Below are 26522 nucleotides of genomic sequence, written 5' to 3'. Positions count from 1 at the left end.
GGGAGAGAGAGGAGAGGAGTTAATAAGGGAGCCATTCCTAAGAGGCTGTATTGGATCCATCCATCCGTCCAGGGGATATCATATCTGCTTAAGGCTTATTTATATCCTAAATTTGGTGAGTGCATCCCCATAGGGGGTTTTTCTTCCTGTAGAGCACCTGGGCACCTATATGGAATATTTGAGCACTTTTCCAGCACCTTAGTTTCTTTGAAGGAAACCTTCTTTAGGACTGCACCTTAGTATATATACATTTTGCACCTTGCATATGGTTGCATAATGGACACATGACCACAATATATTTTTGCACTTAATTGATTTTTGTATTTGCCGATCACGAATGCACTTTATTTCATATGTATTTTAATATTTTATCACAGTTATTCGGATATATTTATTTATATACACTTTTTAGTATTGTATACACTGATTTTTGTTTTTTACCTGTTAGCGCTGCCTTTTATGAATTTTATGTATATATACGCATATATATATATATATATATATATATATATATATATATATATATATATATATATAATATAATATAAATATATATATATATATATATATATATATATATATATCTCTATATATATATATATATATACTCACACACATATATTTATATATATACTCACACACATATATATATTTGGGTCAGAATATTTTTTTTTCTTGTTATCCTCCTCTAAAAGCTAGGTGCGTCTTATTGAGCGAAAAATACAGTAAATCGCTTTCCTTATTTTATTCACATACATTATTTCCCCCAAGCTGTCCATCAGAGCATATTATAGTAAAGGAGGTCCTTTAGCACTCAGCTATACATTTCCCCTTGTTAGTGGCTCCAGGCTAACAGGGAGGAGTAAAACATGTGCTTGGCTTCACTCAGTTGTCTTCATTGTCTGTACAGTATTTCACAGCAATGATCTGGGAAGTAAAGCTGTGTTTTGGCTTACTCTATTCTTGCATGACTTATGGTAAGTACATATAGATTACATATAGAGTTATATATACATAACATCTAGGTATCAGTGCTCTCAGAAATATCCAGAGAACAGAGGGTAGAACACTGCAGTACATTTCATGCATGGTCACTTCTTTGTTGTGTAGTGGATGAGAATGTCTAAAGATTCAGTTGCCTATTTTGTATTTATTGATCACAGTATATAGAAATGTAACAAATAATACATAACACATAACACACATAGGACTATTTTGTATTTATTGATCACAGTATATAGAAATGTAACAAATAATACATAACACATAACACACATAGGACTATTTTGTATTTATTGATCACAGTATATAGAAATGTAACAAATAATACATAACACATAACACACATAGGACTATTTTGTATTTATTTTAAAATGTTTGAGAAGCACTGATACAAAGTTACTGTAAATAGTAATAAAATGATAACATAATACAAAGTAATAAATGTACTTATGTAAAGACGATAAGGAGACAGATAGAAGAGTTACTAAGAATACAGGTATTTTATAAAGAAATACTATACCTGTTTACTGAAAAAAAATTCAGATTTAGTGCATGCTTATCTTCATGTGCTTTTGTTGAATTTACTGTTATTTCCCTTTTGAATTGCATAGCGTTTTTTTTTTTTTTTTTTTTATTCCTGAGATGTTTCAGTTCCACACCTTATATCTTTAATGTTGCAATTACATCTTTGCATTTTGGAAAAGTGCACAGTCGTACGTTTTTATGTGCGTTTACGAAACATGCAAAAAAACATGCTTTGCACTTGGGGTGCCATGCCTTGTTAATTACAGCAAGCAGATGCACGTTTTGCCATACAACAAAAGCTGCAAATAGCTAACATGAAAAGCTACTTTGCTGTTTTTGTAGCTCATAGGGTGTCATATTGAAATGAATGGGCTGACCAGGGCCACTGATAGGGGGGGACCACCAGTCCTCTTGTAGGGGGCCCAAGCACACAGGGGGGGCCACACAGGGGGGGGGGGGAGATTAGTGATGGACAACAAAATACAGAAATACTCCTCCAGCACCTGAATCTTATATACCCCTCTCCCTGCTGCCAGCTTTTATCTGCTGAGAAAGGTACAGTTGTCCCATCTGCTGAGAAAGGTACAGTTGTCCCATCTGCTGAGAAAGGTACAGTTGTCCCTTACTAATCCCCCTCCCTGTGTGGACCCCCCCCTGCCCTGGCTCTAATGTTAGTTCTGTTTCTGAGTTTGCTATCTCTGTAGTTGTGATTCTCTCCCTTTGTCTCTCTGATCCAGAGCTCTAACTGCCCAGCCTGTATATTTTTTAATCTCATCTTCATTTTTAATTTATTAACTCCATTTTTTCTTTTAGATTTAGCAGGAATTCTGTGAGTTATGTTGCGTTTTTTTGTCCGCTAATAATGATTTTTTTGCAATTTTAGCAAAATATATCTTTAGGCACCATTCACATATAGGCGTCTCGGATCTTAGGCAGAATTGCAGCGATTCTGCCCACGAACCCGAACCATTGCACGTCGCGGGACGCCCGATTCCCATGACTAGCAATGGCACCCCAAACGTGTCGCGATTTTGCCGCGATTGTAATCCGACGAATCACGGCAAAATCGCACAAACAGAATTGCGGGATACCTATCACCCAAAAGAAGCTCTTGTACTTTTTTTGGGCGACAGGTGTCCCACAATTCGTTGGATGACAATCTCTAAAAAATCGCACCATGTTTGGGGTGCCATTGCAAGTCACGGGAATGGTACGGGCGCCCTGGCAATGGTTCAGGATCGCGGGCAGAATCGTGGCAATTCTGCCTACGATCCGAGGCGCCTATTTGTGAATGGAGCCTTATTTTCTTGGGGGGGGGGGGGGGGCTGTCAGGTAGTGTGCAAGGGGCCCCGCGATTTCTATCAGCAGCCCTGGGGCTGATCTATGCTTGTCTCATTAAATATGTGCAAAAAGAAAAAATGAAGTCTAGCAAATGCTGCCATAGTGTTTGTAGTCTACAAAGAAGGAAAGGAGGTTAAAGGCGCAGAGGCTTGGTCATAATACCTAATAGGCAAGAAGCGTAGTTATAAGGTATAAGTCCAAAAATGTCCAAGGCACTGGGGCAGGCTTCTTGGTGCAGTTTAGCAGACTCTGGATATACATGGACAAAAACAAAAGCAGAGAAGTGCCTCGAAGTGCAGTAAGATGGTGTATTTTAATAAATCCCACAACAGGGCTACTTACAATAGGTAGGTAAAAAACAGGCACATCAATAAGTGTAGGTCTGGAACGCCAGTTGGAACGGGCGGCAGGAGCTGCTGCTACTGCAAGGTGGAATGTGACAGCAATCCCTGCGTGGAGAATAAAGACGGCCGAAGTCCTTTCTGAAGCGGGAGGATCATGGCGTGGTACGCAGCATCGTGAGCGGCAAAGAGCGGCATGACATGGGCAGGGCACGGGACCAGAATGCAACGCTTTTCAGAGCATGCGCTATACCCCAAAGGTACATGCACACTCCCTTCTCAAGCACATTCCACCTGGCGGTACCAGCAGCTCGTGCGGACCACTCCAACTGGCGTTCAGGACCTATACTTATTGTTGTGCCTGTTTTTTACTTACCTATTGTAAGTAGCCCTGTTGTGGGGTTTATTAAAATACACCATCTTACTGCACTTCGAGACACTTCTTTGCTTTTGTTTTAGTCAGTGTTTGTAGTCTACCCCAGCATATTTTACAGTATATATTTTTTTTCGGACAGCTATGGCTTTAATTTGGTAACAAATATTTTTAGTTCCTAAAAAAATGTATTTGAAAAATGCATTTTCGTGTACATGATTTGATGGTTCGGACATGATGAATAGTCTGGGGAAGGAATATTTGTATTTTTTGTTTAGAAAAAATAAATATTTATATGTATGCAAACTGCGTATGTATGCACTGTATGTATGTGTGTGTGTGTCTTTATACAGTGCTCAAAAATATTAAAGGAACAGTTGCAAAACACATCAGATCTCAATGGGGAAAAATCTCATGCTGGATATCTATATTGGTATGGACTGGGTAATGTGTTAGGATCTATACTGGTATGGACTGGGTAATGTGTTAGGGTCTATACTGATATGGACTGGGTAATGTGTTAGGATCTATACTGGTATGGACTGGGTAATGTGTAAGGATCTATACTGGTATGGACTGGGTAATGTGTTAGGATCTATACTGGTATGGACTGGGTAATGTGTTAGGATCTATACTGGTATGGACTGGGTAATGTGTTAGGAACGAAAGGATGCCACATCTTTGATGGAGATGAAAATTATCACCCTACAGAGGGCTGAATTCAAAGACATCCCGAATATCATATTGAAAATATGATGCATCAGGCTAACCCATTTTACTGAAATGTATTGCAGCAACTCAAAATGGTACTAGTTTGTATGGCCCCCACGTGCTTGTATGCATGTCTGACAACGTCAGGGCATGCTCTTAATGAGATGACGGATGGTGTCCTGGGGCATTTCCTCCTAGATCTGGACCAGGGCATAACTGAGCTCCTGAACAGATTGAGGTGAAACCTGGAGGCGTCGGATGGACCAAAACATAATATCCCAGAGATGTTCTTTTGGATTTAGGTCAGGCGAGCATGGGGGCCATTCAATAGTATCAATTTCTTCATTCTCCACAAACTGGCTGCATACTCACCACATGAGGCCGGGCATTATTGTGCACCGGGAGGAACCCAGGACCCACTGCACCAGTGTAGAGTCTGACAATGGGTCTAAAGATTTCATCCCGATACCTACTAGCAGTCAGGGTGCCATTGTTTAGCCTGTAGAGGTCTGTGTGTCCCTCCATGGATATGCCTCCCCAGATCATCACTGTCTCACTACCAAACCAATCATGCTGAATAATGTTGCAGGCAGCATAACATTCTCCATGGCTTCTCCAGGCCCTTTCATGTCCATCACATGTGTTTAGGGTTGACCTGCTCTCTACTGTGAAAAGCACAGGGCACCACTGACAGACCTGCCAATTCTGGTGTTCAATGGCAAATGCCAATCGAGCTCCATAGCGCTGGGCAGTGAGCACTAGAGGACGTCAGGCGCTCAGGCCACCCTCAGGGTCCAGGTATTGCCTCATGTTACCAGTAGTGACACTGACCCTAGCCAAATGCAAAAATAGTGAAAAACAGTCAGAAAAAATGAGTAGGGAAAAACATGTGAGTGGCCTCCTCCTGTAAAACCATTCCTTTTTTGGAAGTTGTCTCATCAAGTGCACCTGTTGTGAATTTCATTAACACCAAAGCAACTAAAACTGATTAACAACCCCCTCTGCTACTTAACTGACCAGATCAATTTCCCAGGAGTGTACTTGATTTGGTGCTATACTCTGATTAAAAATTGTTCCTTTCATTTTTTTGAGCAGTATAAATATATATATCAAATGAAGAGTAAATCTGCGCTATTTTCCAGTGAATAACTATTCACTAAAAATTGATGTACTATGTGACGAGAATAAGATATAAATTTGCCATAAATTGCATACTACACATTCAGTATGCGATGCAAATCGCAGGCAGAAGTTGAAAAATAGCAAGTGTGAATGACAAATATTCTAAAATAAATAACAAGATCTTAAAACAACATGATTTCCATACTAAACAGTATTCAAAGAAGCATGCAAATATTGCAAAAAACAAAGAGAAAATGTGTTGTGTAATGTGCAAACTAAAAATAAGTGCTGAAAATAATATATCAATAGTTAATAATAATAAATAGCACAAATAATAAAATTAATATATAGAGCAGTTAATGCGTACATAGTGCAAAATCGATAAAGTGCTTGAGATGCGTGAGAATAAATATATTAATTATTTCACTCTATTGTGGGTGAACATAATAATCAATCAAAGAATGTCCATGTGCAAAAGTGCAAAAAAATGGTGCTTCAAAAAATATAAAGTGACTCTTGTGACTCTTCACAAATATAAAGTGACTCTTGTGATTCTTCAAGTTGCCAGTAGAGAAAGCGTGCCACCAATGTGAGCTAATCCAAAAATAAGTGCAATGGCCGCTCACCTCCATTTACACTCATAAGAGCGTTTTGTGATATGTATCACCAGGCTTAGAACAGGGTCTTCCTCCACAGCTGGGGCTTTATTGGGGCCACTAATAAATCCCTCACTCCTTAGAGAATAGAGCCAGTAAGTGGCTCAGTAAGCCACCTCTTTAAATTGTAATGGCCAGGTAATCCTCCCGATAACTCCCGCTCATGTCAGGGACACAATAAATAGGATCTCATGGTGTAGCAAGTAAAATGTATTTAACCAACCCAAAAAATAAAAAAACTCACAATTCAGTAAGAACAAACGAGTAGCCGCCAATGCGGTAAATATCTGATGCTTCCGGTCTCGGCCGTAGAACAGAAGTGACATCACCCGACTCCTCCTGATGTGTTGCGTCACTCCACATGACTTTCTCAAGGGATTGAAAAAAAGACCCTTGAGAAAGTCCCGTGGATTGACGCAACGCGTCGTGAGGAGCCGGGTGATGTCACTTTGGGTCTACGGCCAAGACCGGAAGCATCAGATATTTACCGCATTGGCGGCTACTCGTTTGTGGAAGCTCTTATAATATAATAACGTATTACGGTCAGTTGGTTTCACATAAAGATTACTTTTTATAGAATCCTCACTAATTCTCAAACATGTATCCAAAAATGGCATTTTCTCATGAATATAATTAATATTAAATTCCAATATGCATGAAACAATAAGAGGGTATCAATCTCACCCCCCCCCCCCTCCCCACAACGCAACACATCATCAATGAAACTATACCAACACGTACAGTTATTCCTAAAGAGAACATTACCATAAATAAAAAAAAATTCAGTCATATTCGTGAATGCATCTGCACATGGGGGGTGCATTTGTACCCATGGAAGCCCCCTTGGGCTGCCTATAGTGAGTCTCCTTGTGCAAAAAACATTTTCCTCCAAGTCAATTTTAAAAAGGTCCAGCAAACCCTTGATCTGTACTGCGAATATTTATTGTATTTATTGATGGATAGGTATGCTAAAAAAAGTGTAATGCCATCCCCCCAACAAAATAGTTTAAAGAAAAAGCACCAAAATTCCCCAATGGGGTTTACCTGAGGCATACACTTTAAAGTAATAAAGTAACTACAGTATAGTCATATACATTGTACTTATAATTAACAAATTGTTTTTGTGCTGAAGTTTATCTCCCTGAAGAAGGAATTACCCTGCAAAATTCCGAAACATGTTGGGATGCTTATGTAAACCAGGGGATGAGTACATGTACAGTATTTAACATGTTCCCCTACTGTTGAAAAATACATACCCCTTGTTTTACATTGCAAGCACTGCAGTCTTTTATGCGTTGTAATTACATTTTATGAGATTTGGAAGTGTTTTGTATCAAACATTTTCCCTTTTAATACTTATTGTATGGTTTTTGTCAAATAAATTATATAATTATTTTTTTCCTCTACTGTAGTTACGTTATTACTTTAAAGTGTATGCCTCAGGTAAACCCCATTGGGGAATTGTTGTCCTTTTCCTTAAACTTGATCTGTACTGCCGTATAAAACCCCCACATGGGCTTCCAACCCCAACTTGTGTACAATCACACAGTATATAGACTTGATATATTCCAAGTGACCAGGATTGAACCAGCAGGCACATTAACCTTACTAATTTTCTCTAAAAAATCATAAGTGTCTCGTATAAATGAACGTGTCTCAAAAATGGGAGGTGTAATACACTTACTAAGTACCAAATACTTAGCTAATGGTGCTGTCACTGATTCCATGCTAGTCACAATAGGGCGACCTGGAGGGTCATGGGCAAGTTTATGTATTTTAGGCAAAATGTACATAGTTACATAGTTTGTGAGGTTGAAAAAAGACATCAGTCCATCCAGTCCAACCTATGATGTGTGTGTGTGTATGTTTGCTGTTAATCGGACATTGTATACCCCTGTATGTTGTGGTCTTTAAGGTGCCCATCTAATAGTTTTTTGAAACTATCGATGCTCCCTGCTGATACGACTACTTGTGGAAGAGAATTCCACATCCTTACCGCTCTTACAGTGAAGAACCCCTTACGTATTTTAGGGTTAAACCGCCTTTCCTCTAGTTTTAGTGAGTGGCCACGTGTCTTATTGTATTCCCTTTCTCTAAAAAGTTTGTTCCTTATGCTAGGGTCATCACCAGTACAGGGTTTGTACATTGATATCATATCCCCCCTCAATCGTCTCTTCTCCAGAGAGAATAAGTTCAGTGCTTGTAGTCTTTCCTCATAGCTGATGTCCTCCATTCCCCTAATTATTTTTGTTGCCCTTCTCTGGACTCTCTCCAGTTCCAGCACATCCTTCCTGAGGACCGGTGCTCAGAACTGGACAGCATACTCCAGATGTGGCCGGACCAGAGTCTTGTAGAGCGGGAGAATAATCTCTTTATTTCTGGAGTGAATCCCCTTTTTTATGCATCCCAGTATTCTGTTGGCTTTGCTTGCAGCGGCTTGGCATTGCATGCCACTGCCAAGCCTGTTGTCTACCAGTACCCCCAGATCCTTTTCCATCCTAGACTCACCCAGAGGTTCCCCCCCTAGTGAGTAGCTTGCTTTCGTGTTTCTGGCACCCAAGTGCATTACTTTACATTTTTCAACATTAAACCTCATCTGCCATGTAGTTGCCCACCCCGTTATTTTGTTCAGGTTCGCTTGTAAGGTTTCCATATCCTGCATTGAAGATATTGGCATGCTTAATTTAGTATCATCCGCAATACAATACGGATACTGTACATACATACAGTACAATATGGAAATAACCGGAAATTCGGCAGTTAAATATGTCTGTGTATCACTATCTATGATTTTATCATCTATTGCACATTTCAAAAGATCCTTAATTATTTTCTGTATACGAAACACTGGATTAAAATCCAGACAAGCAAAGGTATTAACATCAGACAACTGCCGCATAATTTCCCTCTCGTATTTCTATGTGTCCATCACTAAAATAGGGCCTCCTTTGGCCGGCTTGATTGTGATATCCTGCCTGGCCAACTAAAGAGTCAAGTACTGCAATTTCATTACAATTTAAATCGTTAGGTGTATGGTCTGTCAGATTTTGGTCTTCTAAATATAATTTAGTATCCTGATCTACCTTTTTTATATAGAGTTCCACCACAGGGGAAGAAGTAGGGGTACTACTTGGCTTTTCTTACGTAATTTTAGATGTTTCATAGATAATGGGTTGGAACTATACATGTGGTTGTGAGGAAAAAAAAGCTTTAAGACAAATTTTCTACAGAATCTATACAAATCCTGCTTCAAACCAAATGTTTTAATACGTTCCTTTGTGCAGAAACCCAATCTCTTATTTAATACATTCAATTCAGTCCCAGACAGTTCAATAGAACAAATATTATGTGCCAAGTTCCCCATTACATTCTTCCTTGTCTCATCCTTCTGTTTGTCACTCCTCGTTCTCCTTGGTTTCTTATGTCACTTCCCACCCTCTCCTACTCTTTTAGGGGGATTTTGGGATGTAGCCTCTCAAAAAGTTGGATCAGTCACAATATTTGATCAGCCGGTGGATGCCATGGATGATGTAGAGGTATATTGTGGTTTATACCGATATCCCTGTTTATGAGATCTAAAGTGTTGATAATTTGGATCGGATCAATTGTAGACTCTGATATGGGCATAACAATCCCAATCTCGTTCCAGCTTATTTCTTTTACGCGTTTCCACATCTTTTCTGTAGGTTATAAGTTTTCTTCACCTTTAATAGCTCCTCCTGGCCCATAAGATTTTCCAACTGTGTCTCCACATCCGCCATCCGCTATTTGGTCAGTCATGGAGACCCGTTCTTGCTGTAAGAACTACACAGTTAGTGGTATAATATCAAATGGGCATTTAATAATAATTTGAGCAAACTTAGTTTTGAAGTCCATGTCGTGTGCAACTAGAGTAGGGATCAGTCGCACTCATAAGCCTCTTGGAATGAATTGAAGTTTGAAATACTGCGTGACCTCATGCAATTCCACAGGGATTGTCCTCTGGAGTAATTTCTCTAGCTTACGTAAATGTTGCAACGATGAATCTTGTTTTAAGAAATCTCTTGATCCTAATGTATCCGTATATATTCAAGAAGCATCTTCCTCTGTGAAGGAGATGGAATCGATTGAAGTCATCGTTCTGAGGGTTTCCCGTAATGCTGGCGCACGTTCACGTGGGTATATAACAGTATACAGGTGAGGCAAACAACACTCAGCTCTCTTGTAGGTGAAATCAATCAACCCCGCTCAGCGGCCACATATAAGAAAAAAGTCTGGGATTGCTGCACTCAAATTTATTGAAAAATAGAAAAATAAAAATAGAAAAAAAAAAATAATAAAAAAAAAAAAAAAAAAGAAAAATAATATACAAAAATAGAAAGTTTCTATATCTACAGTTTCGAGCTATATATTGTTAACACCCTTCTTCAGGTAGGAACGCACATAAATGATTCACAATTTTAAAACTTCAATATATAATCATCTTACACCAGGCATTGAACTCTTTCAATATACAAACAAGCACCTTCTGTTTTCTGATATCCTGAGTCTCAAATTGATGACGTTTTGGAATTGTGAGTTCCTACCTGAAGAAGGGCGTGAACGATATTTAGCCCGAAACTGTTGATATGGAACCTTTCTATTTTTGTATATTTGAATATTTTTTATTTTTCAATAAATTTGAGTGCAGCAATCCCGGACTTTTTCTTATATGTGGCCTGTGGGATTGGCTTGATTGCTTGTGCTTGCACCGACAAGAGAGCTGAGTGCTGTTCGCCTATATATTTATGTATATGTGTATATATATATATATATATATATATATATACAGTGGGTGTATATATATATATATATACTGTATATATATAATTTATTTATTTTTATTTATTTTTTCTGGGTCAAGTTAGTGAAAATCTGATTAAGAGCCCCAATGCAGCCGAGTAGCAACAAATCACCATTTTAAAGTGGAAGGTAGGCATTCTTACCCACAGTGGGGATGTCGGTCTAGTCATATGTTTTGAAGACACATGGGGATACTTTATCTATATATAGTACGTGGATATAAGTTTGAGATTTGATGATTGAGGATTAGTGACAGCCTGAAGTAGTTGATGAATAGCCAATTCCTTGCATTCAGAAAGGGCGTGGATCCTGAAATGAACTGTATGAGTCCTTTATGAAACGTGTCAGTCCTAGATGCCAAATATTGTAACATTGGCTATATACATGAATGTATTGTTTTTAGCAGTGTTCTTTGTCCTATTGTCCTATTTTTACAATTATGTATGGGTTTGACAAATTTGCTTAATCTAGGAGCCAGCTAAAAAAGTTAGGAGCCAGTTTTTTTTAGCTGACAAATCTTACGGCTGGAACATGTAACATGTTCCCGAAGGTGAACTTATCCTTCAACCCTTTCACAGTTAGAGCCGTTTTGTGTGTTTTTTTTCACACATATAAAAAATCATGTGAGGCCTAAAGATTACATAAAACCCCCAAACATTATACATTTTCTGAAAGAAGACACCCTAGGGAATAAAATATTGGTAGTTACAATTTTTTATGTCACACAATATTACCGCAAAGTAAAAAAAACACTTTAAAATGTATTTTAGGGGGCACAAAAACGCAATAAATCACCCAACTTTTTAGTAAAATATAAAAGCCGAGGTTGCTCCACGTAAATAGATATCCAACATGTCAAACCTTAAACATGTCAGTAACCTATATTTTCCATAATCGACACTTTACCCGGCGGCACCTACTATGCCAGTGCTGGACCCACAGATGGGCAAGCAGAGCCCAGGTTACATTGCTGGGGGGCGTGCGGGGGGTGTGGGGAAAATTCAGGCGGCACCCCAAGCGCCAAGATTAAACTTCGCATTGCCATGGCGACCTGGCGTCTGGGTTTTGTTGAGCCCTGATTAGTAAAAGATTGTTTTCTTATTAATTTTTGTGTGATTTCTCTGTAGCACATTTAAAATCACACTGAGCTATCCTTGCCTCTTCTGGCGGTAAGTGTATAAATAATTGTTTTTCTCTTCTTAGCCTGACTGGGCATATACTGTAGATGTGCCCTGCCAGCCCATATTTATTTCAGAGGTGTGCCCTGTAATAAGAAGCCATCAATGAATGTTGGTGTCATCTGAAAGGCTCTGAAGAAGAGGGTAATAGAAACGTGTTAGCCGATGTATCTATGAGCATTGTGAATTTACGTATATGGACTTAAGCAGATGATGTTATGTCTAAGCCAGCATTTTTTGATTGGGGTTCCGCCACATTTTGCCACATCCAAGATGGCCGCTGCTACCTGCTTTTCCCGGTAGGTCGGAAACAGAAGCGATTAAAAGACCCCATCAGGGGCACTGGAATTCTCTGTTAGGGGCATTGAAAGACTTTGTCAGGGGCATAGAAAGACTCTGTCAGGGGCATTGAAAGACTCTTTAAGGGGCATTGAAAGACTTTGTCAGGGGCATTGAAATTCTCTGCTAGGGACATTAAAAGGCTCTGTAAGGGACATTAAAAAGCTCTGTCAAGGGCATTGAAAGACTTTGTCAGGGGCATTATATGACTCTGGGAGGGGCAATAAACTGTTAACTGTATTTTTCAAAGTGTTCAAATCTTTTTGCTTCAAGTCTAACTTAAAAATCCTGCTTAAGTTCAGTTATTTCTAAGAGTGTTTTCAAAATCAGCATCCTTTTCAGTCAGGTTGTGAGATCGGTATTTTTCAAAGTGTTTTTTTTTTTTTACCAATAAACAACCATGAATTTTGAAAGCTGGTTGAAGCAGGGAACTCTTCAGAGAAAAAATACTACTACTTCTACCTGTTCGGCACTTAAAAATCCAGAAAACATGCCTGAAATAGTTGTATCTACTGTTCCTCAAAGCAGAGACCAATGACAAGTAAAAAAAAAAAAAAATAAGAAAAGCACACAATGCTAGCCAATCTTCTTCTCAACCTAAGAAAAGAAAATATGATGATAGCTACTTGTCATTTGGATTCACAAGTGCCAGAAATGAAGATTGTCCTGAAGCACAATGCGTATTTTGCAATAAAATATTGCCAAATGGTTCATTAGCACCTGCTAAATTACATCGTCATTTTGAGCAAAACCACAAACATAAAGACGTTGACTTTTTTAGGAGAAAGCTAATGGAGTATCAGAAGAGAAAACTATTTGAGTAAAAGTAGCAGAAGTAGCACACACAATTGAGGAATCACTAATAATACCATGTGCAAAAATAAATAGTCTCATGTATTTTAAGTGAGAAGTTGAGTAAAAAAATTGAAGCTGTGCCACTTTCCAACTACACAGTTTTGCGCCGTATTCTCTTGCTGATGACATCCATACTGAACTAATTTCTCGACTGCATCAATGTGATAGGTACTCTTAGATGAGTCCACAGATGTTGCAGGACTTTCAATTTTCTTTTTAATATATCTTTATAAAATTTTTCAATTAAACAGATGTGTTACAACTTTACGTGTTCAATGGTTTTCAATAGTTGTTTGGAACATATATAACGTCAATTTAGAAAGGTAGAGAGAAGAGAGAAAGACAAAATGTTGTACTAAAGATCAGAAAGGGAGAAAAATTAGATCACCCTGTAAGGAAAGAGATGTTTAAACCGAGACCTTTTAAGTTTATTAGATCACAGCTCCCAGGTTGGACACACTTTTCAGCTACCTTCCATCTTCAGCATCATTTTGAACCATGAGCTGATTTGGAAGTTATTATAGGGGGATAGATTTTTCTCTCCCCCCTTCCTCTCTTTTCTCCCCTATTTCTGGGATAATTGTGAAATTCTTTAGACACTCATGCATACTTTTTTTTTGCAGACCTATGTCCTGCATCTGCTCCTGAGGAAGTGTGTTTAGCACACGAAACGTGTCAAGCTTTTACTGATGCAGCCATACTACTACTACATATTGTGCCTTGATCCAGTGTATGAAATGGTGCTATTGTTTGTAATTATGTATTGCTATTTACCTGTTGTCAATGAATATATATTAGCTCATATTAACAACCTACATTCTTATTTCTGTAAGATGTCATGTTTACTCTTGTTATCATCAAACTATCAATAAATTATCATTGTATTACACCATTTTATCAGCTGCCAGCCATTGCCTCATTCAGAGTCCCAACTTCTCTCTCGTTTACCCAATATATAGGGATGGAGATGCTTGATCTGTATGTACCAGTTGTCTCAATTAAAGTCCCAACCCCCCCCCCCCTTCCTATTTAAAATTTAAAGAAGTTTCTTTCTTCTTTTTGGTTTACGTGAAGAATACACAGGATTGTCCAAGCGGGCAATCAAAGTTCTGTTGCCATTCGCCAGCACATACTTATGTGAAACTAGATTCTTGCTTTACTCTGTAACAAAAACAAAGTATCAAAATCGACTTGTGCAAACCTCAGACATTCGAATACAATTGTCAACAATTAAACCAGATATAAAAAGAATTTGCCAGCAAAAGAGAACATTACACTCTGCACATTGGAAGGTTTGCGCTGCGCTACTCTACGGCACACATTTTGTTGTTGAGGTTCCAAACTTTTGCTATACCATGTCAAAGGGTTCCAAGGAAAAATTACCTGGGTAACCCTGGTCTAAGCTATGATGCAAGCATTGGAGTGTGAGTACATTCACCTCCGTTTTATACCATTTAATAAAACATGTTTTGATGATAATGCGCTATGCCCACGCACCTTCTTTGTTTCCTATACTTAAAGTCATATCGGACGTCCCCAGTCTTTTGAGGGCAGCGAGGAGCACATTATCCACATGCACTAATATGTCAAGATAGGAGTTTTACACCACGTTGAGACTTACCGCACAGCGCAGGAGAGTAAATATAGCAACGTTTTCAGTTTCACCTCTTGTCCATGGCCTGACTGTAAGGGTCTCTCCTGCAGCCTCTGTCTTTGTTCTTTTTGTCTCTTCTCTCCATATCCTTGGAGATGCTCCAGTCAAGCTGTCAGAATATCAATACCAGTAGATGCCTCTTCCATATCTTACAATGCAAGGGTTTGCCCCGTTGTGATGACATGTCATACTGTTCCAAATCCCAATCCTGATTCTAAAACACCTCCAGACGTGGTGATTCATCACAACAGGTCTTTGTCTAGGGATCCCTAGACAAAGTCCTGTTGTACCAAAACATTATACTGTTCAAAATCCCAAACCATGAGAGGTGTACACTGGGCTACAAATATGTGCAGCTACAAGTAAATAGTTAACAAGCAAAAAATTGGGGGAGCAAACCCTGAACATGTATATCTAAAGCCGGTGCAGCTATGGACCAAGCAACATGTATATTAAAAAAGAATAGCGCAAAAGAAATGACTATTAAATATGGAGACAATCCAATCCATAATCCAGACTGAATACATAATAAACAAGCAAAAAATTCAGTCTGACCAGACTTCTGTGGTTGAGCATCCCACCCCCCACACACACCTGTACTCTATCAGAGTCCACCATCAAGTAGATACAGGAGGAGTCCTTTGTAGTGCATTAGCACATCCATCCCAGCAAGGAGTGTTGTCTCCAAGGGTTGGAGAGGCTGGATTCACCCCTTTTCTATGGATAGTGTAGGACCCACTGATAATGGGGTACTTTGACGCAGTGGTGGGCTAGAGCACGATATGGCCATATGGTGGGACTAAACCCCCATTTTTATTTATGGATTGTCTCCATATTTAATAGTCATTTCTTTTGCATGGTTGCGCTATTCTTTTTTAATATACATGTTGCTTGGTCCATAGCTGCACCGGCTTTAGATATACATGTTCAGGGTTTGCTCCCCCAATTTTTTGCTTGTTTATTATGTATTCAATCTGACCAGACTTCTGTGGTTGAGCATCCCACCCCCCACACACACCTGTACTCTATCAGAGTCCACCATCAAGTAGATACAGGAGGAGTCCTTTGTAGTGCATTAGCACATCTCTCCCAGCAAGGAGTGTTGTCTCCAAGGGTTGGAGAGGCTGGATTCACCCCTTTTCTATGGATAGTGTAGGACCCACTGATAATGGGGTACTTTGACACATGTAAATTGTTCCCTATAGTATATGCTGAGTGTAGCTGTCTTACAAATGTTTTGTATATTTCTATATCTGTGTAAATGATTGAGTATTCCAAGTGCTTGCCCTATGACTGATGCAAAGCTGAAAGATTTTAAGGGAGTTCTCCAAAGAGTAAGGATAGGGAGAGGTACACCTTTGTGCAGGGACAGGTTCTCACTCCTTAATGAGAGAAAGCTGGAGTGGGCTCCATGGTGAAGTTTGAGACACCATGTAAAACCATTGAGTGGTAAGGATAGTCTAGAGTTTTAAGCCTCGTACACACGCAACGAATTTCCGCCGACCGATCGTCCGTCTTTTGTCCAGAATGGTGTCTGTTGGTTGGAATGTGCTCTAGACTGCACACGAATTTTCCCGCACGACAGAATTCTACTTCAGAAGTGATGTCATGTGTTGGATTGCTTTCTTTGTGTTCTTTCATCTCTGAGCATGCCTAGTCTTGCTCATAAGATTTTTCCCCATCGAAATCTGTACTAATGAGACGAAAATCGGACGTGTTTTGATGATCGACAAAAATTATATAGCCTGCACACCAGGATTTTTTCGGCCGAAAAGTCGGAGTCGGTTGTCGGAACTACTAAAATCGGCAGATCGGAAGTCGGACTAAATTTCCCGGCCAAATTTCTACACGTGTGTACGGGGCTTTAGTCTTCTGTCACACCTGAATCCTTTGGGATCAGGAGAGAGGAGGTAAGTTGACATTTGAACAATGTTCCCGTTCAACAGGTTCCCAAAGTGGTTGTTCTCTCATCTGGCAGACAAGAGTCAGTCTATAGACGCCTTTGCTTTATATTTACATACAGTGTAGAATAGCTGAACAGATTGCAGACCTGCCCATGGTTTATTCCCTCCCTTCTCCTCTTCTATGCAGTGGTTGCACTGCCCCATGGGTTAGGCTGCAATCACATCAATGCATTTTTTTTACATGGTGCAGGCGATGAAACATGCAAATTGATGCTTTTTACATGCTGCACTATTCATGTCTGTGGAAAGTATCTTTTGGTGAAAACTGCAAGATTTCATAACGCATCATAACAAAGAAAACATGAATGAATCAATAGGGCTTAGGTCTGGAGACATGTTTGGCCAGTCCATCACCTTTACCCTCAGCTTCTTTAGCAAGCAGTGCTCGTCTTGGAGGTATGTTTGGGGTTGGTATCATGTTGAAATACTGCCCTGCAGCCCAGTCTCCAAAGGGAGGGGATCATGCTCTGCTTCAGTATGTCGAAGTACATCTTGGCATTCATGGTTCCCTCAATGAACTGTAGCTCCCCAGTGCAGGCAGCACTCATGCAGCTCCAGACCATGACACTCTCACCACCATGCTTGACTGTAGGCAACACACACTTGTCTTTGTATTCCTCACCTGGTTGCCGCCACACACACTTGACACCATCTGAACCAAATACGTTTATCTTGGTCTCATCAGACCACAGGACATGGTTCCAGTAATCCATGTCATTAGTCTGCTTGTCTTCAGCAAACTGTTTGCGTGCTTTATTGTGCATCATCTTTAGAAGAAGCTTCCTTCTGGGACGTCCGCCATGCAGACCAATTTGATGCAGTGTGCGGCGTATGGTCTGAGCACTGACAGTCTGACCCCCCCACCCCTTCAACCTCTGCAGCAATGCTGGCAGCACTCATACGTCTATTTCCCAAAGACAACCTCTGGATATGGCGCTGAGCATGTGCACTCAACTTCTGTGGTCGACCATGGTGAGGCCTGTTCTGAGTGGAACCTGTCCCGTTAAACCGCTGTATGGTCTTAACCACAGTGCTGTAGCTCAGTTTCAGGGTCTTGGCAATCTTCTTCTTTTTTTGAGATCCTCAGAGAGTTCTTTGCCATGAGGTGCCATGTTGAACTTCCAGTGACCAGTATGAAAAAGTGAGAGCAATAACACCAATTTGTTTTTTTTTTTTTTCCATAAACAATTTTTATTGAGAATGATATGACATACAATGTACACAGGAAAGCATACTGAGAGCAAATGCTCCCACAGTGTAACAGGTCAGAGAAAGGCACGGTAACTCGTGAAATCATATGTAAACAGACACAATCAGTCATAATTTAATGCATGCTGTGTAAACGCATTAGTGGGAAGATAAAACACGGAAAAGGGGATAGAGACCACAAAAAATCATAGTGATGAGGTAAGGTGAATCAACAATCTGGGTCATAGACGGCTAAAGAAAGAGCATATGGGTCCCCAAGGTGCTGAAATAATTGCGTTAGAACTAATCCGTCTAGAAGGGAAAAAGTATGTTGACTTATGAGGTGTACAGCAGTCACGAATAACGCCAAATTTACCACACCTGCTCCCTGTTCACACCTTGTAACACTAACGAGTCATATGACACCTGGGAGTGAAAATGGCTAACTGGCCCCAATTTGGACATTATCACTTAGGGGGGTACTCACTTTTGTTACCAGCAGTTTAGACATTAATGGCTGTGTGTTGAGTTGTTTTGAGGGGAAAGCAAATTTACACTGTTATACAAGCTGTACACTCACTACTTTACATTGTAGCAAAGTGTCATTTCTTCAAGCCCCGTTCACACTAAGGGGACTTGTGAGGCGACCTGGTCGCCTCACAGGTCGCCGCAGGTCGCCTTCCATAGGGAAGCTGCGGACCCGTTCTAATAGGAGCGACACAAGTCGCTCCGACTTAGAAAAAGGGTCCAGAGCTTCTTTGGGGCGACCAGGAGGCGACCGCCATAGACTTCAATGTTATGAAGTCCGTGGCGGCCGCTCCGAGGTCGCGGCGCGCTGCTCGCACCGCGACCTCGGAGGTCGCCCCTGGAAGTAGCGTCGCCTGCATGTGAACGGGGACTCAGTGTTGTCACATGAAAAAATATAATAAAATATTTACAAAAATGTGAGGGGTGTATTGACTTTTGGGAGTTACTGTATTTATATTCAATTTAAAGCGGAGTTCCACCCTGGGAATACTTTTTTTAATAAAAATACCCCCGGGACAGTCAGGGCTAGTGCATTCCACAATGGATAGCCTCTGATCTGTCCCGGGTTGCACTTACCTTTTAGGAGAAATACTTACCTTGAAAATGTCTTGTCCAGCGCTGCCATCTCAGGTGTGGGCAGCTTGAATCCAGCGCGATCCTCTTCTGCGTCCTCTTCCTTCTTCTTCGGTCCCACGATGCACTGCACCGGCCCCAACGTCACTTCCGGTGCGCGCGCATCATCCCTCCACAGCTTCTGGGCATGCCCAGAAGCTGTTTAGAAGGGAATGACGCGCGCGCACCGGAACTCACGTCGGGGCCGGTGCAGGCGCATTGATTCCTGGGAGCGATGACGTTCAGCTCCCAGGAATCATTGCAAAAGCTATGAAGTGACGAATCGCCGTCGCCGCAGAGGGGAGGAAGAAGGAAGTAAGGTAAGTATATTTTCTCTACAAGGTAAGTAAAAAAAAAAAAATTGCGATTATCCATTTGTTTTTCAGGTGACCCGGAGCGAGAAGATGGAGGTAAGTATAAATTTAGGGTGGAACTCCGCTTTAAGTTCTCTTTCTTTCTGTTGCCAGCAATCCAGCTACTCATTAAGAAGGATGTTATTAAAATCAAAGACTTTGTGGTATATGAGGCCCCTTTCACACGAATGTTCCAATCCAACCCAATCCGAATGGCCTTTCTTTGTTATGGAGCGGCGGGTGTAAATGAACATGTGTCCATTTACACCCACCTACATCCAATCTGTTCTGATGCGCTAAAAACAAATGGATGGGGATTCGTTCTCCTTCTATCCAGTGGATTGAATCGGATGGCTGTTGGGTTTAGTTGTACAGGTGGTCTGTTTACATCCGACTACCCATAGAAGAGAGCATGTCCATGTCCGCTCTGCATAAGCGGGGATCAGCAGACAGATCCCTTGCTGAGTAAGCAGATTTCAGGCAGAATCTGCACATATGAAAGGGGCCTAACAGTATAATAATTGTACCGTATATACTCGAGTATAAGCCGACCCGAGTATAAGCCGAGGCCCCTACTTTTACCACAAAAAGATGGGAAAAATGATTGACTCGAGTATAAGCCTAGGGTGAGAATGCAGGGTGGCAGGCATGGTACAGGAGAATGCAGGGTGGCTGGCATGGTACAGGAGAATGCAGGGTGGTGGGCATGGTACAGGAGAATGCATGGTGGCGGGCATGGTACAGGAGAATGCAGGGTGGCTGGCATGGTACAGGAGAATGCAGGGTGGCAGGCATGGTACAGGAGAATGCAGGGTGGCTGGCATGGTACAGGAGAATGCAGGGTGGCTGGCATGGTACAGGAGAATGCAGGGTGGCTGGCATGGTACAGGAGAATGCAGGGTACTGGCATGGTACAGGAGAATGCAGTGTGGCTGGCATGGTACAGGAGAATGCAGGGTGGCTGGCATGGTACAGGAGAATGCAGGGTACTGGCATGGTACAGGAGAATGCAGGGTACTGGCATGGTACAGGAGAATGCAGGGTGGCTGGCATGGTACAGGAGAATGCAGGGTGGCTGGCATGGTACAGGAGAATGCAGGGTACTGGCATGGTACAGGAGAATGCAGGGTACTGGCATGGTACAGGAGAATGCAGGGTGGCTGGCATGTACAGGAGAATTCAGGGTGGCAAGCATGGTACAAGAGGATGCGGGGTTGCGGGCATACTAGTGTGGCTGTGTTTCACTTACCTGTTCCAGAGGTGCCTTCATTTTAAAAATGGCGCCGCCCGGCGCCTACACGTCATTGCGCACGCGCCGCCGCCACTCGGGAGAGCTGGTATACGTTCGGCTATTTCCGACCTGTCCCGAGCGGTGGCGGCGCATGCTCGGTGACATGTATACGCCGGGCGGTGCCATTTTTAAATCTTAAACACGTCGGAGCGGCCGGGAACTTTTTTTTTTTTTGTTGACTCGAGTATAAGCCGAGGGGTACGTTTTCAGCACAAAAAAATGTGCTGAAAAACTCGGCTTATACTTGAGTATATACGGTATATAAATACTGGCGTACCGTAGATTCTCTTTAAAGCCTTGGATAAAGTTAACTGTACAAAAATAAAAGTTTAAGACCTTCCATCGTCATTATAGTCACTGGCTTCAGCTTCTCCCCTTTGTGGTTGCAGAATGTTTCTGAGATAATTAAGTCAAAAACAGAAAAATGTTTCTTATCTGAACCCACATAAAATGATGTACGGTTAAAATAAAAGAAATGACTAAAATGTTCATGTAAGATAAATAACTAACATGCAAATGTTATGGCTGTAGAAGCCACTAGTGATAATCGCAAGTAAATGCATCAGGCTGGTTGTACCCAAGTTGATTGATCAATCAACTTGATACATTCAGCCTGTCCGTACATGGTTCGAATGTCAGCTGGTTCCTGGTCCGTCTGCAGCTGGCCTAAAGGCCCCGTACACATGATAAGAAAATCTGAAGGCAAATTTCGTCCGACGAGCGATCTGCTGATTTTCGGATCGTTAGTATGGTGCTTTCGACAGCCGATTACGAATTTTCGGATGACAAAAACTGGATGTGCAGGCTATAAAATTTTTATCGTATGTCAACACAACGTCTGCTTTTCATTTAATTAGTACAGTTTTTGTCCGAAAAAAATCATAAGAGCAAGACTAGGCATGCTCAGAAACAAAAGAACGCATACAAAGCAATCCAACACATGACATCACTTCTGAAGTAGAATTCTGTCGTACGGGAATTTTCGTATGAAAGTAACCTCTTCACTTTCCACATCAGACTAGCATGCCACAAAAAATGGACGACAGATCATTCGATAATCTGATCCTGTGTACGGGGCTTAAGTCTGTGTGTCAGCACAGCCCCTTATGCCTCGTACACACGCAACGATTATTGGCCGTGAATTTTCGGCCAACGTCCGATCGGCCGATTTTCGGCTTATTAGTATGATGCTTCCGACAACCAACTCCGACTTTTCGGCCGAAAAAAATCTGGTGTGCAGGCTATAACATTTTTGTTGGCCGTCAAAACACGTCCGATTTTCGTGCAGTCAGTACAGATTTCGGCAGATAAAAATCTGATGAGCAAGTCTGGGCATGCTCAGAGAAGAAAAAACACACGGAAAGTAAACCAGCACATGACATCACTTCTGAAGTAGATTTTTGTTGGGTGAGAAAATTTGTGTGCAGTCTAGGCACATTCCAACCAACAAAACAGCACTGGACAAAAGTTGGATGATCGGTCGGCCGATAATCGTTGCGTGTGTACGAGGCATTAGAGTCACTATCGACAGCATGTCTGACAGGGTGATAATGCAGGACTGCAGTTGGAAAACAGTTGTCACCCCATGTCATTTCCATGGCAGGATCACCCATTAATCTTTTAATAAATGCTGAAGATATTAAAAGATTGAAAACAACTTTTGAAATTGCATTATATATATATTTTTTTTTATATCACTAATGCTGGCCATACACCTGCCGAAAAATCATTCAAAAATCTGGCATTTGGTCAGATCATTAGTTTTTCGTCCAGTTAATGGGCCCAAATAGAAAATCGTTTTTTAACTTTTCAGAGCCGAAAAATCGAAGGAACAGTTTGGAAAATTCTGCCAAACGAACGATAAATTGATTAATGTGTTTCTCGGCCAAACTGTTTGCACCCGGCATATGTGACAAACTGAACAAAAAACCTTCATTGAATGATTTATCATTCGAAATTTGGTCGTTACATGATGGCACGATCGTCTGCTCTCACGGCCGATTTTTAGTTTTTCGAAAATGAGTTTGAACGATTTTTCAGTAGTGTATGGCCAGTGATTGCATAGCTTCCAACAGATCCTGTATTTCAACTTCATGCCCTGAGGGCTGAGTTCCACTGCCAGGTACTGGTTTAACCACTTCAGCTCCGGAAGGTTTTACCCCCTTAATGACCAGGCCATATTTTTTTATTCAGCACTGCGTTACTTTAACAAATAATTGCGCGGTGGTGCGACGCTGTACCCAAATACAATTGATGTCCTTTTTTTCCCCACAAATAGAGCTTTCTTTTGGTGGTATTTGATCTTCTCTGCGGTTTTTAGATTTTGCGCTATAAAAAAAAAAATGCGACAATTTCGAAAAAAAGGCCATATTTTTTACTTTCTGCTATAAAAACATTCCCAATAAAAAAAATGTAAAAAATCTAATTTTTTATCAGTTTAGGTCAATTTGCTTTCTGCTACATATTTTTGATAAAAAAAATCCCAAAAAGCGTATTTTAATTGGTTTGAGCAAAAGCTATAGTGTTTACAAACTACGGGATAGATTTTTGGAATTTTTATTTATTTTTTTGTTTTTATTAGTAATGGCGGCGATTAGCGTTTTTTAGTGGGACTGCGACATTGCGACGGATAGATCAAGCCCCTAACTGACATTTTTGACACTTTTTAGGGACCGGTGACAATACAGTAATCAGTGCAAAATATTATGCACTGTTACTGTATAAATAACACTGACAGGGAAGGGGTTAACACTGGGGGTGATCAAAGGGGTTAATGTGTACCTAAGTATGCTTACTAACTGTGCGGAGGAAAGGGTTCTGTGACAGGCACAGAGAGATCGGGGGTTTCAGCTTAGCTGAATCTCCTGATCTCTCCCTGCCTGTCTGACAGAAGATCCGCCTGCTTTGTTTACATAAGCAGGCGGGTCTTCTGTCAGTTTCTGACGATCGCGCGGGAGGCCGGCAGCAATTGCCGTCGCTCCTCCCACTGTGTTTAGACACAGTGCGCGTACGCCGCCGAGACCTCGTGCACAAAATCAAGTAGCACTATGTGATTTTGTGCAGCCGAGCCGTCCTGCCGCAGTAATACTACGGTGGGCAGTTGGCAAAAGGTTAATTGTTCCAGCACCCAACTTCAGCTTTATAGCGGCTCCTTCAGGCAGATAAATCTCCTTCTCAACATAGAGCCCCATGCCCAACCTCCATACCCAGTATCTATGCCCAGCTTAGTTCTGGAAGACAGGCTGAGTAAGGCAGTAGCCTGGGACACAAAGTGGAGGTAACCCGCTGATGACCAAAGTCCTCACACTAAGCGCCAATGCCCACTTTTTCCCAAGTGAGCACCGAAGTTCTTCCTTCCTCCCCACTTATCACCAATGCCCTTTCCCACAGTGAGCATCAATGCCCTCCCCACTGAGCACCAATGCTCCCCCTTCCCTCTCACTGAGTGCCAATGTCTTTCACTTTCCCCCATTGAGTATCAATGCCCTCCACTGAGCACCAATGCTCCCCCTTCCCTCTCACTGAGTGTCAATGTCTTTCCCTTTCCCCCATTGAGTATCAATGCCCTCCACTGAGCACCAATGACCCCCATTGCCTCTCACTGATTGTCAATGTCTTTGCCTTTCCCCCATTGAGTATCAATGCCCTCCACTGAGCACCAATGTCCACCATTCCCTCTCACTGACTGTCAATGTCTTTCCCTTTCCCCCATTGAGTATCAATGCCCTCCACTGAGCACCAATGACCCCCATTCCCTCTCATTGAGTGTCAATGTCTTTCCCTTTCCCCCATTGAGTACCAATGCCCTCCACTGAGCACCAATGACCCCCATTCCCTCTCACTGACTGTCAATGTCTTTCCCTTTCCCCCAATTGAGTATCAATGCCCTCCACTGAGCACCAATGCTCCCACTTCCCTCTCACTGAGTGTCAATGTCTTTCCCTTTCCCCCATTGAGTATCAATGCCCTCCACTGAGCACCAATGACCCCCATTCCCTCTCATTGAGTGTCAATGTCTTTCCCTTTCCCCCATTGAGTACCAATGCCCTCCACTGAGCACCAATGACCCCCATTCCCTCTCACTGACTGTCAATGTCTTTCCCTTTCCCCCATTGAGTATCAATGCCCTCCACTGAGCACCAATGTCCCCCATTCCCTCTCACTGACTGTCAATGTCTTCCCCTTTCCCCCATTGAGTATCAATGCCCTCCACTGAGCACCAATGACCCCCATTCCCTGACTGAGTGTCAATGTCTTCCCCTTTCCCCCATTGAGTATCAATGCCCTCCACTGAGCACCAATGACCCCCACCCCCTAAGCACCAATTTCCTCTTTCCCCATCTAAGTACTAATGCCCCTCACCAATGTTCTCCCTTCCCCCCCGACTAAACACACATGCTTTACTTTTCCCAATGACAACAGGGTATTTTTTCTCCCTGCTAACCGCTGATGCCTGACATTTTTCCTCCTCTTTACCACCAACAGCCAACATGTTTTCCTTCTATTGATCACTGCCACGGGAGAATTTTTTCTTCCCGCTGAACAGCAATATAAGTGGCATTATGACACATTCTGCTGGCTGCGGCACACTATACTTTGGGATGATTATAGAATACCTCCAAACTTTTTGCAATAGGAATGAGGGACACCTATTAGCAAAAGTATATGAGAATAGGATACACCCCCTGCCAAGCCCCCTTAAAGGAGAACTCTACAAAAAAAACCCACAAGTGTTTTTTTTTTTTTTACCTCTAGTATTCCTTTATACTGGCTTTTGAAATTTACCAATGCAGAATATTTGAAATTTGATGAAAGGTTGAGCACTGTGAAACACTTTTTTGAAATATAAAAATTGCATTTTATATACAACTATATAGATCAGATCAAAATGAGGGAGAAAAGAGGAGGAAAGAGGGACAGAGGGACTTTGCTCCAAATAAGGGACAGTCTCTCGAAATCAAGGTCTATTGGGAGCTATGTTAAAGGCTGGTCACAAAGTGAATTTTTAGTCTGTGTTAAATGTAAAAATGGGATAATATACTTTGTAGAGAACATTTTTACTTTCCAACAGGAAACTTCACTCAGCTTAGTGAATAAGACAAAGTTGTGCTGACTTCAATCATCCACTGTGGCAAAAATATGTTTTGAAATTGTCCTTACACATGATTGGATATTCTTTGAAAATAATATATATAAATGTGAAAAAAAAAAAAAAAAAACGCTATCCTTGTGTATTAAAGCGGAGTTCCGGCCTCAGACATGATTTTTTAATAAAAATACCCCCGGGACAGTCAGGGCTAGTACATTCCACAATGGATAACCTCTGAACTGTCCCGGGTCGCACTTACCTTTTAGAAGAAATACTAACCTTGAAAATTTCTTCTACAGCGCTGCCATCTCAGGTGTGGGCAGCTGAAGCCGGCGCATCCTCTTCTGTGTCCTCTTCTGTGTCCTCTTTGGTCCCACAATGCACTGCACCGGCCCCGCCATCACTTCCGGGGTAGGCATGCCCAGAAGCTGTTTAGCAGGGAATGATGCGCCTGCACCGGAAGTGACGAGCGGGGCCGGTGCAGGCGCATTGATTCCTGGGAGCGATGACGTTCAGCTCCCAGGAATCAATGCAAGGAGGAAGTGACGGCGCAGGCCGCGGCCGCAGAGGTAGGAAGAG

At 41.5% G+C, this 26522-nt stretch overlaps 1 protein-coding gene across 1 annotated transcript in view; it reads left to right on the top strand.

Annotated features, from left to right (window-relative positions):
• The first annotated feature begins 900 nt into the window (after positions 1-900).
• The window catches only part of LOC309569300 (CD48 antigen-like), a 155029-nt gene continuing 129407 nt past the window's right edge, over positions 901-26522 (top strand). Inside the window, exon 1 of the mRNA XM_082275083.1 lies at positions 901-977. Within this exon, the coding sequence (XP_082131209.1) occupies positions 923-977 (55 nt within the window). The 5' untranslated portion in view covers positions 901-922. The remainder of the gene's footprint in view (positions 978-26522) is intronic.

This window comes from Pelophylax lessonae, assembly GCF_965119305.1.
Source record: "Pelophylax lessonae genome assembly, chromosome: 13".
Taxonomy (NCBI): domain Eukaryota; kingdom Metazoa; phylum Chordata; class Amphibia; order Anura; family Ranidae; genus Pelophylax; species Pelophylax lessonae.
The sequence above is the reverse complement of the archived record's forward strand: the minus strand, read 5'-3'. Positions and strand labels throughout refer to the sequence as shown.